Raw genomic sequence first — 17,533 nt, 5'->3', positions numbered from 1 at the left:
AATACATTTCACTATATATTTAGTACTTTGTTTCAGGTATTTACTAGGAGCCATACTTGCAGTCACCTGAATATTTTTTAACCTAACTTGGACTGCTTGTGGCAGCCAGAAATGAATTCGAACCCCTACATAAATTTTTATTTTGTATCTTTTATACTACAGTCATTTAAAATATTTTATTTACTTTTATTTTTTATTACATTTATTGGGGTGACATTGGTAAATAAGATTATATAGGTTTCAAGTGTAGATTTCTGTGATATGTGATCTGTATTTTGCATTGTGTGCCTACCACCCAAAGTCAAATTGTGTTCCATCACCATATATTTGTCTCCCTGAGGTCTTAAATAAGAAGAAATAAATACTAGCTTTCTTTCTTATTTTCTTTTATATGCCAGTCCAGGTGAAGAATTTACAATTGCACAATTTGCAATTGTGTATGGTTAAGAGTATGGACCATAGTTTGCATGTGATCTTAAAAAAGACTTTCATATAAGTGAAAAATGAGTCGAGTCAATAATTAGATCATTTAGTTTGGAGAACATTGCGTATAATTTTTATGTAGGCTCCATTTCATGCAATATCAGTCATTACAAGCATCTTACATAAATATATGAAAGCAGAATCCTAGTAGATCAATTTATTTCCTTAGTGTTAGTGTTTTTGCAGTGCCCTACTGTACGAGAGACCTGTATTTGCCTTTTAGTTCATTGTCTTGCTTATTGGGATAACAGGAGCTACAGTGCTCTAGAGACAGTTTGCTGGGCTCCTGTCAGAGAAGATTCTCCCACATAGCTCAGTCTTGATATACTGAATTGTATCCCTTCTTTGGTTGGAAGGATAATAGGTACAACACAAAAGTTGTAATCTGGGAACAAAGTGGTAGAAGAATGGGAAAATGTACATTTTAAAAGATGATGTAAAAAGTCATTATTTTGAGGTGAGATTTACTTAATATGAGATTTAAAATACCATTTCCATATACCTAAATTCTCTACCCTCCTTAATGTTTGGGCCATAGTAAAAAGTCTGTAAAAAACAAACAAACTTGTATTTAATTGGGTTTAAAGCCAATCTTAGAAGAGTTAAGCAGAGAACATTTTGAATTTGTATTTAATACTATATGATATAATTTTTTCTTAAAAGATTATTCCTTCTCTTAATAAGTATTAACATAGGTAATTATGATTCTTGCCTTTGACTAGGAATATAATTTTAAATATTTTCTCTTGTTAGGTGGTATGTACAGTTACCTACACAGCAAGCTCATCAGTATCATGAATTAGAGACTCCTTCCCTCCCTTTGTCACCCTCCCCTTTTCCTGTGCCGTCTCTTGAAGAAGAGGAAACTACAGTTAGAGATGAGAATGGTACATTACCCTCACGTCTGCATCCTCAAGTAGCACATAAGATTCAAGAATTAGTATCACAGGGAATAGAACAAGTGTATGCAGTAAGGAAACAGCTAAGGTACAGTAGAAACAAATTGTTTTTCATTTTTGTTACTTTAAATATTAACATTATAAACATTTCTGGGATATATGCCATTAAAGTAGATAAGGAATATATATTAATTTATTAAAATCCTATTTATTGCTCTGACTGGTGTGACTCAGTGGGTTGGGTATTACCCCACGTACCAAAAGGTAGTTGATTCGATTCCCAGTCAGGGAACATGCCTGGGTTCAGGACAGTTGACCCTTTGGGGGCATGCAAAACCCCGTTGGGGGTGTGTGAGAGGCTGCTGATTGATGTTTCTCTTGCACATGGATGTTTCTCTCCCTCTCTTTCCCCCTCCCTTCCCTTCTCTCTAAAAATAAATAAACTATTTTTAAAAATCTTAATATTAGCTGATCATTTTCCAGCAGATGCTTGGCAAGCTATCTAATGATTTGACTTACTCACTTAAGATATTCCATATACAGATATTCCATATGCCAAATTGAACTATTTCTAAATGGTATATGAATTGAATCATGTAATTCAATTTCCCCTTTGCAGAAAGGGGAAGATGTTTTCCCCTTTGCAGAAAAACATCTATGCAGAATCAAAGATTTTAAAATCTCTAGGCCAAGATACTTATTAGAAGCTATTTGATATCAGGTATTGTGATCCCTCCTACTTTGTTCTTCTTTCTCAAAATTGCAGCTGCTATTCGGGGTCTTTTATGGTTCCATATAAATTTTTGGAGTGTTTGTTCTATGTCTGTGAAATATGCCATTGGTACTTTAATAGGTATTGAATCTGTAAATTGCTTTGGGTAGTATGGACATTTTGATGATGTTAATTCTTCCAATCCATGAACACGGTGTATGTTTCCATTTATTTGTGTCTTCCTTGATTTCTTTCTTCAGGATTGTGTAGTTTTCTGCACACAGGTCTTTTACCTCCTTGGTTAGGTTTATTCCCAGATATTTTATTTTTGTTTTTGCTATATTGAATGGGATTTTTTTCTTGATTTCTGCTTCTGCTGCTTCATTGTTGGTATACAAAAATGCCTTTGAATTCTGAAATACAATTAAATTTTGTTACAACAAAAGAATATAGTTCTTTGTCTAATGAAAGCTCTTATATAGCAGTCTTGACTAATTTTATTGATACTCAGGATATAATAGTTAACTATTATTGTAATGTAGTCAGTGTGTACCAGGTATTGTGCTAGGCACCTTATATGCATGACCTCATTTATTCTGACGACTATAAAGTTCATATGTTTGTCCCTGACCTGCAGATGAGAAATGGAATCTCAGAGAGGTTAACTAACTTAAGAAGTAGAAGCAGCACTGAAATTTAGGTCTGACTCTACAGCCTGTGCTCATTGCTGGTATTTCTGGGACTTAACTGACCTTGTTTGTACTGGTTATTGCATAATCTGATCTGAATAACACAATGAGTATTTCCATGAATTCTTTTTATTTTTTTCTTGAAATCTCACTCAAGGGTATGCTTACTGATTTTATAGAGAGGGTAAAGGAGGGATAGAGAGAGGAGAGAAACATGGATGCCAGAGAGAAACATTGATTGGTTGTCTGTCATATGTGCCCTGACTGGGGCCTGAACCCGCAGCCTAGGCATGTGCCTGATCAGAAATCAAACCCAAGACTTTTCAGTTTACAGAACATTACTCCAAACAACTGAGCCACACTAGGGCTTCATGAATTATTTCTTAGTTAATACACTACTTTTTTATTTAGCAGATTTCTTAAACATTTTATATTTCCATTGAGACATTGCTAGACTAGAACCAGAACTTGGTAAAACCATCCACTATTTACAAAACCCGAATCTTAAGAACCGGGGTATAATACAGCCCTGTTCTACAGTCTACTGAATGTAATGTTATATATATAGTATATGTAATCTATTTATATATATAACCTGATCATTTCTTTTATGTATCCATTTTTATACAGTTATGTGGCAACACTGCCTTCTATTTCTATCTTTTGTATACTTGTAAAGATCATATTTTTCAAAAAAAATTTTAAGGTAAAATAAAATCTTTGCTTTTTAAATTCTTATTTTTTAAAAAATTGTTTTATTACAGTTGTCCCAATTTTCCCCAATTGCTCTCCCCCACCTCAAAAATTTTTTAGTCCTCACCCAAGGATATGCTTTTATTGATTTTAGAGAGAGAGGAAGGTAGAGAGAGAGAGAAAAAGAGAGGGAGATGGGGGGAGAGAGAGAGGGGAACATTGATGTGAGAGAGTAATGTCAATCAGTTGTCTCCCATACATGCTCCACCAGGGCTCAAAAGTGCAACCATTTGGTATAGGGGATGACACTCCAGCCAACTGAACTACCCGGCCAGGGCAAGCAGATTAGACTTTATATGATATTAATTGATGCCTTTTGGAAGGAATATAACAATATTTACGCAGATAACCTGAGTGTAGACCCAAGCTCTCTTACTTACTACGTAGGCATATAATTTGGGGCAAATTACATAACTGTGGCAGCACTCAGTTCTCTTACCTGTAAAGTGAGAATGCTAATTGTACCTCCAAGGATTATAGTAAGGCTTAAAGGAAATACTTGATTTATAGTGCCTGACCTAGTAAACATTCAAAAATATACTTAAATTGAAAATAATGATTCCTTTGCCCTGGCTTGTGTGGCTCAGTTGGTCGGAGCATTTTCTGGTAACCAAAGGGTTACAGATTCAATCACTGGTCCAGGCGAGTACCATCCTCTCTGTCCAGGCTTGTGCAATCCCTAGTCTGGAGTGTTCTGAAGGCAACTAATTGATGCTTCTCTCTTGTATTGATGTTTCTCCCTGTCCATTCCTCTCTAAAAGCAATGAAAAAATGTTGAGTAAGAATAAAAAAAGGGAAAATAGCGATTCCTTTAAATTCATAAAAATCTAAAGCTCACCGTAAGGTACACAGTTGTTTAACCAGTATAAATACTACATTTCTTTAATCTGCATGAATTCTATGATTTAATATGGACAAAAATTAACTGAAATATATAAACCACTTGTAAAGGTATAAACCATATTTACACATTTATGCTAGAAGAGAACCATCTCTCATGTGATCTAAAGTAAATTGCTAGATTTACTTGTTTTGTTCCATTTCATATTCTCCACAGAAAATTTGTGGAAAGGGAGCTGTTCAAACCTGATGAAGTACCCGAAAGACATAATTTATCCTTTTTTCCAACTGTAAATGATATAAAAAATCACATCCATGAAGTACAGAAATCCTTGAGAAATGGAGATAATGTTTACAACTCAGAGATTATTCCAGCAACGGTATGTTTTAGTACCAAATCCTTTGAACTCCTACTACTATTTGGACTAATAGTGATGGTTTGCTGCTAGGCCATGAAAATAACTACCATATAAGAAAAATAGGGGTATTTTTTCCTAGAATGTAAACACTATGAATTCTTAAATGATGATTTGACTAAATTTTTAAATTACCCTCACAGGAAAAACCAGTAGGTTTCCAACTCTGACTTATACTAACAATGGTTAGCTTTATTTTAAACTCAACATAGTTTATCTCTATAAAAAGTATATCTTATTCACTTAATAGGCATTTATTGATTACATGCTGTGTATATCTTATCCTCTTTAAGTAGATATGTACATTTAAGAAGAATAGTTTAGACTTGAATGAACAAATTAATAATGTCAGTTCTATATGCCATCTATGGATATTAGTGTTATCTCATACTGTGGTATTTTCCCCCTGAGTATTCGTCATTTCTGTGAGAATTTTCTTACTCTGAAGAGATTAACATAATTACCCAGAAACTACTAATTGTAATGTAGGCAGTGTTATGGCATTAAAATCTCAGCAGCAATACATTTTGCTTTCCACATTTTTACTATCCAAATTCAGTAACTGAATAGATTTAGATATATATTATGCTAGAGCTACTATTCTTTGCTCTCCAGAATATTTTTTTTTAAAGATTTTATTTATTCCTGTTTAGAGAGAGGGGAAGGGAGGGAGGAAGAAAGGAAGAGAAATATCAATGTGTGGTTGCCTCTCCTGCGCCCCCTACTGGGGCCTTGGCCTGCAACTCAAGTATGTTTCCTGACTGAGAATCAAACAGGCAATCCTTTGGTTCACAGGCTGGCACTCAGTCCACTGAGCCACACCAGCCAGGGCTATCCAGAACTCCTAATTATTTGCTATCCAAAATTCAGGAATGAAAATTGGTTTAGTAAGCAATGGTCCTTGCCACCTTCACTTGCTAGTCAAAGTCTTGCTAGTCAAAGTCTTGCTCTCTGAACTTAGGAAGCTAATGCATTTGAATAGTGAAGTGTACTTGTGCATTGGGAATATGAACAACTGAAGAAAGTAATTATAGAAAAAATACAATTAATTATACTAGGAAAATAAAATATGACAGTTGTATTGATGGTTTAAAATATTTTTCAATATTTTACTGAAGTAAGTGTTCCCTTTTAGCTCCAGTGGACTTCAGACAGTGGGAATATTCTCAGAGAGACTGTGACAGTTACATTTGCAGAAGGTAGGTTATCTTAAATACCTTTAAAGTATAAAATCAAACAGTGTTAAAATTGGAAGACATTTAAAATATTATCTAATCAAATTTTATGGATAAGAGAAACAAGAGAAACTATATTAGAATTTATCAAAATAATTCCAGCTATTTAAGTTTCCTCTTATAATTAGCCATTATGCTTCTTTATGATGGAATTTTAAGTCTGATTACTAGCACAGTTTACCATACAGGTAGGCTAATTCCAATAGTACTAACCCTAAGATACTGTGATCAGGAACTATCTATGTTCCCTTTCTGTTGCTTGCCTTTCCTCATGTGTTCTTACTCCTGTGTTCCTGTGTTCTCTCAATAGCCCAATCTCATTTCTCTCTTCTTTTCTCCTCTTCTACATGGCAGATTTCACTCGCTGCTCAGATAACAATCTCTTCAGCTTTAAGTGCACTCTTAACTTCACCCCTTGTACAAAGTGAGGCATTCGCTCGTTTGTATTTACTTCATTTTACATGATATTCTTTTGTTTACACATCCGTATCTTTTATTATGATTTGAACTCCTCACAAGCAAGGATTATATTTTATTCAAATTAATATATCTAATTCATAGCGTAATACTTGCTAAAAAGTTGATACCTAAATAAATGCTTTAGAATAAATTTATCGATAACTACATACAATACAATAATTTCTTTGTTCTTTGGCTTATTAACCTTTGAGTCACTGCCTACAGAATAACTTTCAAATTCTCTAGCATTATTCATTTGTCCTGCACGTACTTCACTCACTATGATAAATACTGGGCATAAAAAAGAAAACATAAATTTCATTTAACTTTCAAGTTTAGCAAGAGAAAAAGACAGTAAACAAATATAGTCTAATTAATTATTATTAGGAGAAGTGCCATGACATAGTTTTGCAAAAGTGTGTGGGAATAGCAAATTGTGAAAACTTGATTCAGGACTAGGAAGGTGACACTTGAAAAAGTGACTTTTAAACTAAGAACTGAAGAATAGGAATGTGCCAGTCAGAGGAGTAGCATGTTCTAAGGCTAAGCAAGAAAGAGCTTGTCATATTCAGGAAACTTAGAGATCAGACTAGATAAGCAAAACATGTTCAGGAGTTGTCCATTTGAAAGGCAACAGTGGTTTAACTACAGTGGTAGCATTTATATTGGAGTTGGAAAGATTGAATTAAGAGTTACTGTAAAAAGAAGAACTCAAAGGCCTTGGTTATTGACTGAATAGATACAAGAGGTAAAAGAGTGGGAATGATCTAGAATGACTCCTGAATTTCTTCCACAGCAACTGACTGATAATGATGTTTACTGAGCTTAGCAACATTGACATCAGAATAGGTATTGGTGGTCACAGGGCAGAGTGAAAAAGATCATGAGGTCAGGTTTGGAAAGCTTGCATATCAGAGCCCTTTCATAGAGTGGATTGGAAAGAAGCCATATGAGGTGGTTGAGGAGCAAATGGGAGGTTAATGAAGAACTAGAGACAATGTGAACCACTCTTTTTTTTAAAAATAAATATTTTATTGATTGTACCATTACAGTTGTTCTATTCCCCCCCTTCATTCCCCTCTACCCGCACACTCCCTCCCCCACCATTCTCCCCCCTTAGTTTATAACCACGTGTCTCAAGTTCTTTAGATTCTATATTTCCCCCACTATTCTTGCCCTCCCCCTATCTATTTTCTACCTACCGTCTATGCTATTTTCTGTACCTTCTCCCCCCTTCTCCTCCCAATCCCCTGTTGCTAACCCTCCATGTGATCTTCATTTCTATGGTTCTACTCCTGATCTAGCTGTCCTCTTGGTTTGCTTTTGTTTTAGGTGTGGTTGTTAATAACTGTGTTTGCTGTCCTTTCACTGTTAATATTTTTCATCTTCTTTTTCTTAGATAAGTCCCTTTAGCATTTCATATAATAAGGGCTTGGTGATGATGAACTCCTTGAACTTGGCCTTATCTGAGAAGCACTTTATCTGTCCTTCCATTCTAAATGAAAGTTTTGCTGGATAAAGCAATCTTGGCTGTAGGTCTTTGGATTTCATGAGTTGGAATACTTCTTTCCAGCCCCTTCTTGCCTGGAAGGTCTCTTTTGAGAAATGAGCTGACAGTCTGATGGGTACTCCTTTGTAGGTGACTGTCCCCTTATTTCTTGCTGCTTCTAGGATTCTCTCCTTCATCTGAATCTTGGCTAATGTAATTATGATGTGCCTTGGTGTGTTCCTTCTTGGGTCCAACTTGTTTGGGACTCTCTGAGCTTCCTGGATTTCCTGGAAGTCTATTTCCTTTGCCAGACTGGGGAAGTTCTCCTTTATTATTTGTTCAAATAAGTGTTCCACTCGTGGCTGTTTCTTTCCCCCTTCTGGTACCCCAATAATCTGGATGTTGGAATGTTTAAAGATGTCCTGGAGGTTCCTAAGCCTCTCCTCATTGTTTTGAATTCTCATTTCTTCATTCCTTTCTGGTTGGATGTTTTGTTCTTCCTTCTGGTCCATTCCATTGATTTGAGTCCCAGTTTCCTTTCCATCGCTATTGGTTTCCTGGACATCTCCCTTCATTTCAATTAGTTTAGCCTTCATATGTTCCTCTAATTTGTGACTATAATCAACTAGTTCTGTGAGCATCCTGATAAACAGTGTTTTGAATTGTGCTTCTGAGAGGCTGGCAATTTCTCAGTTGCTGAGAGTTATCAGCTCTGGGACTTTGAGTTCTTCTTGTGCCATCTTTTGGGCTGTTCATGCCTGTTATGTAGCAGGATCGGAGCCTTAGGTCTTCACCTGAGGAGGGCAACTCAGTCGCTGGGTTGTGACGCTGTATGTGGGGGCAGGGTCAAAGAGGAGCAAGGGCGTCCCGTCTGCCGTCTTCTGCTGCGGCCCCCACAGGTGTGGCAGCTGCCACCGTCTCTGGGTCCATGCGTTTCATCCCACTGCACTCGAGTGTGCCACCGCCATCAGCCCTCGCCCCCTGGGGCCTGCATGGTCCGTCTCACTGTGCGTGAATGTGGGACCGAGGTTAGTCTGCCCCACACCCTGGGTCCGGGCCACTTGCGCGCCTAGGTCTGGGGATCTTTCCTGCCCGACCCTGCTCCGCTGCTGGCTCTGCCCCTCTTACCGCCCCCGTGGAACGATTAGTTGTAGTTGGACTTCCGTATAATTCAGTTTTCTGTTTTTTGGCTGTGTCTTTGTTCTCCAAACCTTTGTTGTATTCAAACTTGGTTGTGGGAGAAGGCAGTGTTTCCACCTATGCCTCCATCTTGGCGAAAGTCCTGAACCACTCTTTTAAAAAAATCCTTTAAAATATCCTCACCAGAGGTTATGTTTATTGATTTTAGGGACAAAGGGAGGGAGGGAGGAGGGCAGGGGAAGAGAGGGAGAAAGGGAAGCATTGATGTGAGAGAGAAACATTGATCTGTTGCCTCCCACACCCCAACTGAGGATTGAACCTGCAACCTAGGTATGTACTCTGACTGGGAATTGAATCTGCAACCTTTTGGTACAAGATGTTGCTCCAGCCAACTGAGCCACACAGCCAGGGCAGCGTGGACCACTTTTTCAAGAAGTTTACTATGAAGGGAATGTGGCCAAGAGTTTAGGAAAATGGAGATTAGATGTCATTCCTAATATAAATAAGGGAAACATTGTAAGGGTGTCAGATATAGGTGACAGTCAGGTTAATGTTGATGATCATGGATTGGTGTTAGTAGTAATGCGTTTCTTCTTCAGTGGCATTTGGCTTCGTCTGTATAGGCAAGTGGAAGCCGTTTTCATCCAGAGTCAGGATTTCACCAGGTAGGTATGACCAAAGGACAGAGAGGCAACCGAGGTTAGGATATTTGGAAGAATGTGACTAAAATTACAAACCCAGGATGATGAGCTAGATGGGGATAGAATTTTATCTTAAGAAATTGACTGGAGCCCTGGCTGGTGTAGTTCGTGGATTGAGTGTGGGCCTGTGAACCACAAGATCGCGGTTCGATTTCCAGTCAGTCAGGGCACATGCCTGGGTTGCAGGCCAGTTCCCAGTAGGGGACTTACGAGAGGCAACCATACATTGATATTTCTCTCCCTCTCTCCCTCCCTTCCCCTCTATAGATAAATAATAAAATATTTTAAAAAAAGAAATTGACTGGAGGTTTACATGAGGTTGAAGAACAATTGTAGTGGAGTTCCTGAGCAAAATGCCTAGGATAATAAAAGGTGGTAAGCAGAGAATGGGATGTTTGAATTAGAGATTTTAAATGTGGAATAGTCCATGTTATGACCATAGTAATAGTAGCAGAGTGAAGTAGAAGGACAATTAGAAATGAAGAAGCAAAGAAATGTGAGTGATGTTTAATCCCCTCAGTAGTCTTTTGAGGAAGATTCTCTTGTCCTCATTTTACAGATGAGGAAACTGAAATTTAAGAACTGTGTTAAATAGCATGTTGAAAGTTATAGAGAAAAGCCAGTGCTTAAATCCATTCTAGAAAAGTTTAGGTATAATTCAGAATCATGGCTGGAAAATGGACTTGATTATAATTATAGATGTAGAGTCTTTCAGTGAAAAAAATCATTTTATACTCCATCCTATATATACTGAATTAAATTTAGTAGAGGTTGAACCTAAGATTTTATATTTTTTTAGAGTTCCTGTAATGATTCTGATTATATACCAAGTTCTGAAAATAGTGGATAGATAAATTCTTAAAGCCTTTTCAAACATTTGACCTAATTTTTTATTCCAATTCTCATAGGGTTTTAATAAAGTGTAGTATCCTTTAAATAATAACATTTTTTGTTTTAGTAGTTTATTTTTTATATAATTTAGGAAATTCACCAGGAGAATCAACTACCACTAAAGAGGAAACAAATCGGAAAAGGAGTTCTTTGTCACCAGAACCAGCCCACTTGCTCTCCTCACTTTCTTCATTTCAGCCAAAAATATTCACACAACTGCAGGTAGAAATCCAGTATAATAGCCAAATTTGAGGCCCTTTTCTTTCTTCTTCCATCTTCCTTCTTCTTCTCTTAGGGATCTTACAAAATTGTTATAGAATTATAATAATGATCAAATATATTTTCACTATTAATATCCTCGCTTTTTGTATCTCAATTTAACATAATAATTTAAACAACATGTTTTGAAAATGTTTGAGTTGACTATGCATGCAATAAAATTTAGTTGTACTACTTTTCCTTTGGTTCTTGTTTCCATCCTCACTAAATACTTGTTACTAACTATACTCCTATATTTTATTCTGATTTTTTATCAAAAGAATAATGTATTCTATGAGAATTTACATTGTAAATTCAAACATTTTGATGTAATTCTTTTTGGTTTAAAAGGGTTTACAGTTGCAACCAAGGTTCGCTTCTCCTGATGGATCACCGGCTCTGATACCAGTAAATAACCACCCCTCCTCCAGTCCTTCAAGACTTCTGGATTCAATAGGAAGTGCTATAATGAATAATAATTCTCTACAGCTTGGTCAAAGTCAGAACCTTCAAACAGATACATGCCTAACCCAAAACAGTATTGCCTCTACTGTGGGTAACCTTTCAGGACCAGATCAAAATCTGGTTGCAGTGGATCAGCTCGTGGACGTTGGAGATGTTGAGGATGCAGAGAATCTGGAAGGAAGTGTTCATCGGATTCTATTGGGAAATGGGCAGACCATTCCAATACAGATTATAGACAGCCATTCAGCTCTTAGTAAGTTAAAATCATGTTATGATTTTTAAAAAAACTTTATGGACCATCATCACTATTACACTATAGAAAAAAACTATTATTTCTACTCAGTGGGTTTATAAATTTTTAATAAGTCAAGTAAAACTATGAGAAAAAGGGGAAATTTTTCATGAGCATAAATTTTAATAACTTATAAACTTAATTTTTAATCTATTGTATTTATTCATTCTATACTTAATTTTACACAGAAAATCTGTGATGTCAGATCAGAAAGATCATTTTAGAATGCATGAGAAAATGAAAGAAAAGAGAAACTTTTAGTATAAAGATTATTATGGAAAAATTAATATACACATAATGAAAATAAAATGAAGTGGGCAGATATAAAGATTAAAAGAAAAATTTTAAGTTACTTAGTGTTGAGTTCCATGGAAATTAAAAGGGAACTAGTAAGAATTGGGGACTTGAGTTTAATACATGACTTTGTTACTTACCTTCACTTTGTAATGAACCCAGTCAACATAGTAACACATTGCTAACTACTACTTGACCTATGTCACTTCTCTCCCTACCAATTACTCTGGATTGGGCACTTTTGTGGGAAAAGACTTGCAGTTTGCTTTAAAGAGCAAAATCTTTATAGGAATTATCCTTAGAACATATATATTTCCTCGTTTTTCTTCTGGATAAGGGAAAGTATAAGATAGTTCCTTCTAGAAAAGATTCATCATCTTTTAAACTTGCTGGAAGTATTCCTTTTAGGCAAATTTATCCAGAGGGCTGTGGCAGTTGTCACTACTGAGGAACTTTAGTAGAAGAGACAGAAAAGGGATATACTCGAGTTAATCCTCACAACTCCATAAAACAGTTGATGGTGTCCCCATTCTACAGATGGGAAAACCAAGGCTCAAAGAATTAAAGTAATTGCCTAAAGATCACATATATTAAGTGACAGACAGCTAAGGAATTTAAACTCAGATCTATCTGTCTCTGAAGTTTTTCCATTCTAATATGCTTTTCCCCTCTGAATTGTGCCAAAGTACTTTTGGGATCTCTAATTCAGATTGCTTTAAAGGAAACCCTCTATGAATCTAAACTTGCATGATTTGTCAAGTTAGCTCATTATAGGAGGGACAGTTTCACCAGAATATTTATTCTCAAGGTCATTTAAATTCACCTTCTACTGGTTTTGCCTTTGGCTTGGGCTTAACTCCAACACACCTGTATGTGACAAGCTTTAGGTGTGTTTAACACACTACTCTGAGCAAATAAAGCCCCTTTAACTTAAGTTCCCTACAGCAACTGCAAATCTGACATTCCTGAGAAGGAGAGAGAAAGATTTTATCTTAGATATAACACCTGTGTACCACACTTAGATTAATTTGGTCGTAAGTTCTTTGAAATCAGAATGGTAAGTGCATTCAGAAATATGCATCTGTGAATTTGTGATACCTGTGTCTGCTGTTTGTGAAACAAATCATTTTTAAATAATGGGAGGCCTCCTGACTTTTGTTCACACATGCTTTTAAAGACAAGTATATTTAAATATTAGTTATTCCTCTAATTTTATCAAATTATAGACTGCTTTTTTGTCAAAGTTTCTTTAGAGGAGAGTAACTTACATAGTTGTCTTGTGTCATCTTTTCATTGCTAGCAGCATACTGGAGGAATTTAACATGAAGGACTATTAAGATGTTAGAGGCACTAAATTCCCAAATACGTCAACTGCTTTTTTAAATTAGTCGGTCTTTTTTCCCAAATGAGTGTTTTATGCTTTGCTTTTAAATTCATATAATTCTGAAGATCCCAGTGTTATAGTTTACATTAACCTTCATGGTTTTTCTTTTATGTTTGGTTTTAAAGTTGAAGAAAATCCAGAAGGCACCATTTCTGTGAACCAAGTTAAGCAAGAACCCAAAGAACCAGCAATGTCTATGGAAGCAAAAAAGTGTTTGGACTGTAAGAAATTATCTGCTACCTAAATTATTGAAGCTTTTCATAATTGTACAACTCTGGTGACTTCTGATGTCATAGAAAAGAAGGTGAATATTGTTAAACTCAGCAGTGTGATAAGTGGACAGAAGACTGGTTCAATGAGCAACTTTGATTTAAAACTGATATATTTGTTGCCAATCCCATATTTTTACCTTAAGAGATATTTTACACCTTTTTGTATAATTCTTATGCTTTTTGAGTGCCTGGCAAGGCCAGTATTTCAAAAGATCCTCTGAACTTATCCCTGGTAATACAGCCTGAACACAAATAGTTATCGAACTTATCCCTTGGAACTACCCATTTTGGCTCTTAAAAAATGAAAAAAAAACCCACAACATCCCCCCACCCCGAAACTATGTATGTGTGTGTGTGATGACTTTTTTTTTCATTTCTAAAAGAACTTATTCCGTATTTGAAGTTGTGAAAATTTGTTTACATTGGCAGACAGGTGAGAGAAGATTTGTAATCTGTCTCTTTTGGAAAGATAAAACAATAGATTTTACTTCATAACACAAAGCCCAGCATTGACATCTGTGGAAACTGTTGTTGCATTTTAGTTTCTTTCATTCTGATTTTTATATTTGCAACTACAAACCATTAGCTTACTAATGGTCATCTAGTAGAAATGTAAAGGATCTTGGTAAGTACTGAGAATTTTAACTCGAATTAATCAAATAAGCAACAGAAATAAATATATATCACATGGATTATGCAGTATTGTAGTACAATTCTACTTATGGATAGAAAAATGTAGTAGAAATTGAGAGAATTCTGAAAGAATAACATTTCAGGGTGTTTACAGATAATTTGGGGAATTTTTTGATATTAGCAGAGGACTTTTTTCCTATTTTATATTGAAGATTCAGCCCTGGTTAGAAAAGAATTTGAGTTGTATTTATTTTTTTATGCCAGAGTTCTTACTGAAATGATGGTATTAGAATTTATAGTACTTCAAGGTAAGTACTTACATTTTAAAATTTAGTTTATATTAAAACTTTAAAACAACTGATGTGTTATATATATTTGCTTGTTGAGTAAGTGTATTTACTTCAAATACTGAATATAAGCTTCTGTTTTCTAGAAGGTTGGTAAACTAGAAACATCAATTATAACTGTCAAGAAATCCACCTAGAGACCTCCTCCCCGCACCTATTCCCCCAGAGACCATCTGTGGATATATTTAAAAGTAACAAGGAGTTCAAGTGGATTTTAATGTTTAATATTCAAAGCATGTGGAATATAATATGAAATTTAACAATAATACTTTACACAAATATGAGGTTTTTGGCTTTTCTAAGTCTAATCTCCAGTTCTAAATTCACTTTAATAGTTTCCAGTTTACAATATGTATCATTATAAAACACTGTTATATTAGAAGTGGGTGGAATTTTAAAATTCTTTGCCCTTTAGCTTTATATCCTACTTAATATAAAATTTATTATTTAAACATTTAATGCATAGTTAATATTCAGTTACATACATGATTTTTAATAACACTTGCTTACCATTTTCCTAAGAAATGAAAATATTTGCTGCTGGGATTTATAGAGTTAGGCTGCCAAATCTGTTATGTTATACTAAGTTAAACACAACTATTAATTACCTCAAATGCAGATTTCTCTTAGTCTGTGTGTACTTAAAGGGAATAAGTCCAAATTAATTTATAGTTTAGTGCTGCATTGTAGGTAATGTTTTTTCATTTGTTTTTATGGAAACTTTTAAAAGATTTTATATAATAGACCTTCACCTCTCATTAATGAAAATAATTGATTATTAAATATTTTACCAATTGAACTATATTTCTTTGGAAACATTCCTTTATTTTTTGATGTTGAGTTGCTAAGGAGAAATGCTTGTAAGATACAAACTTTAGTCAGTTTCGGATGAGGGTGAGAGATGCCCAAGGATTCAGACTTTGGCACTTGATCAAGAACAAAACATAGTTAAAAAATATTTCTCTCACATCATTCTCCATGAATCTCTCTTCTAATACTGGTCTTTTTTTTTAACATGAGCACAATAAGTTACCATGCATCCTCCTCACAGATAGAAAACAAACAAAAAAGCATGAAGGAAGTTTAAATCCCTAATTATATACTCTTTTGGTTTTTAGGTAGAAACTGGAACTATCAATATTTTCATGTAAGTATTTCAATGAGTAGCTCTTTAAAAATGGTTTGTAAATTAGTTTTTAAAAGTTTATTTGTCTTCTAAATGCATGTTCAGTCACAATGTATCAGTATTGCATTTTAAAGGTGCTTAGCATCACTGTTTAAAAAGTATGTTTACATATTTTAAATATTTGGTTATTTTTAAAATGCGTAGGGTACTGAATGCAAGTGCATAAAATTTTCAGTATCTATATTCAGCATTCTCCTAACAGCTCTACAGCAAAGTCTGAGAAGTGCTCTTTTTTATCATGTATTACAAGGTGTGGTATCTGAAGTAGTCAGTTGGACATTCAGAATAAGCACTTAGAAATTCATAATTACAGATGAGCTTGTTTCTTCATTGTAGTTTTTATGTTCCAAGTCTCCCAGTGAACTTTATGTATACTACAATGAATTATAGATAAACACTGTCATGTGGGCATTTTCCTGAGCACTAATATTCTGTGTAAGCAGTTAACATACTTAAAAGAAAAAGCTTGTAAGTTTTATACTATGTAAATATTTTCTAAAAGTCATGAAAGTGATAGAAATCAGATTTTAGGATCTGTCCTAGCATTGAAGTTTCTAATTTGGAAGCCTGCCAGCTTGTATTTCATCTTTGTATTCTGTCAAAATACCTACTTAATCATGTGAGTATGAGAAATATGTCATTTAATTTGTACCAGGATTTTTTAAAAAGTTTTTAAAAGTGTGTGTGCGTGTGTATGTATATATAGTAATTTAATGTATAGTGTCCTTGTTATAATGTATTTTTTTCATTAAATACAGTGTTTTCCTCTCCTAAACTTTTTAGTTTTCTTTTTATACTTTCCTGGGGATAGTAGTGGTTTTGTTCATCTTTAAGATGTTGAATAAATACTCTAATATCTGAAAATTTTGACTATACATTGATGTTCAATTTGGAACCTGAAAGTTTTTAAGCACAACTACCAGTAACTCCTGTTACTACATTTGGGGGTATATATGCATTTAGCACTCTCAACTCAGCCCACTATCAACATTTTCAAACAATGTGTGAAGATAGGTATAAGTAAGTCTTTTCCCCCCACATTTTGGTACTGTGATATTTTCAAGTACAGTATATTTTTGGAGTAATGACAGAAGTATGTTAAAAGGAGGGATCATTAATTGTTTTCCTCTTTGCTTTATTTTTTTTTCAAATTTCATTCTGCTTGTTTTTGGGGATCATAGAAAATCTTTCTCCCTCCAGAAGGGAGGGACTTGCATTTACTCTATTCTATCAGCTCATTTGGGCTTTAGACATTTTAAATAGTATATTATTTGGATATCTAAATGTCTGCAGTTCAGCTTAATGTAGTTAATGTAGTCACAATGGCAAAACTTTAGTATTCTTTTGCCACATACATGTTAGCTATGAATTCTATTGTTAAATAATAGAAATACTTGTTGCTCAGTTAATTCTTAAAACTTTAGGAATAAAATCAGAATTTAAAAAAATCTTAGTTATTAATGGGTCTTATACTGATTAATGAGAACGCTAAATACATTCTATGGTAATATGGAAAACCTTTGAGAATGTATATAGATATGAGTGCAGGAAAGATACTATCTAGGGGTGAAAACTTCCAACCAAACTCCTGATGATCTAATGTGCATCATAGTGACTGTAGTCAACGGTTCTGTATTATAAATTTCAGAAGTTATCAAACATTAGGTCTTAATTGTTCTTACCATGAAAAAAATA

General features: G+C 34.8%; 1 protein-coding gene across 6 annotated transcripts in view; it reads left to right on the top strand.

Moving 5' to 3' along the window:
* CARF (calcium responsive transcription factor) overlaps positions 1 to 17,533 on the top strand; it is a 59,345-nt gene that overhangs the window by 30,226 nt on the left and 11,586 nt on the right. For 4 of the 6 annotated variants that reach the window (XM_037043570.1, XM_037043569.1, XM_037043571.1 and 1 more), the window contains 6 exons: positions 1,237 to 1,470; positions 4,594 to 4,756; positions 5,928 to 5,991; positions 10,799 to 10,929; positions 11,317 to 11,683; positions 13,526 to 13,985. In XM_037043570.1, the coding sequence (XP_036899465.1) occupies positions 1,237 to 1,470; positions 4,594 to 4,756; positions 5,928 to 5,991; positions 10,799 to 10,929; positions 11,317 to 11,683; positions 13,526 to 13,644 (1,078 nt within the window). In that variant the 3' untranslated portion in view covers positions 13,645 to 13,985. Of the gene's footprint in view, positions 1 to 1,236; positions 1,471 to 4,593; positions 4,757 to 5,927; positions 5,992 to 10,798; positions 10,930 to 11,316; positions 11,684 to 13,525; positions 13,986 to 15,770; positions 16,694 to 17,533 lie in introns of those variants that run through there. The other 2 variants (XR_005066074.1, XR_005066073.1) reach the window with 2 other exon arrangements.

The sequence above is a fragment of the Sturnira hondurensis genome, unplaced genomic scaffold (genome assembly GCF_014824575.4).
Source record: "Sturnira hondurensis isolate 20B ecotype Veracruz unplaced genomic scaffold, ASM1482457v3 Scaffold0004136, whole genome shotgun sequence".
NCBI classification, from domain to species: Eukaryota; Metazoa; Chordata; class Mammalia; order Chiroptera; family Phyllostomidae; genus Sturnira; species Sturnira hondurensis.
Note: the sequence above shows the minus strand (reverse complement) of the source record. Positions and strands in the feature narration are given on the sequence as shown.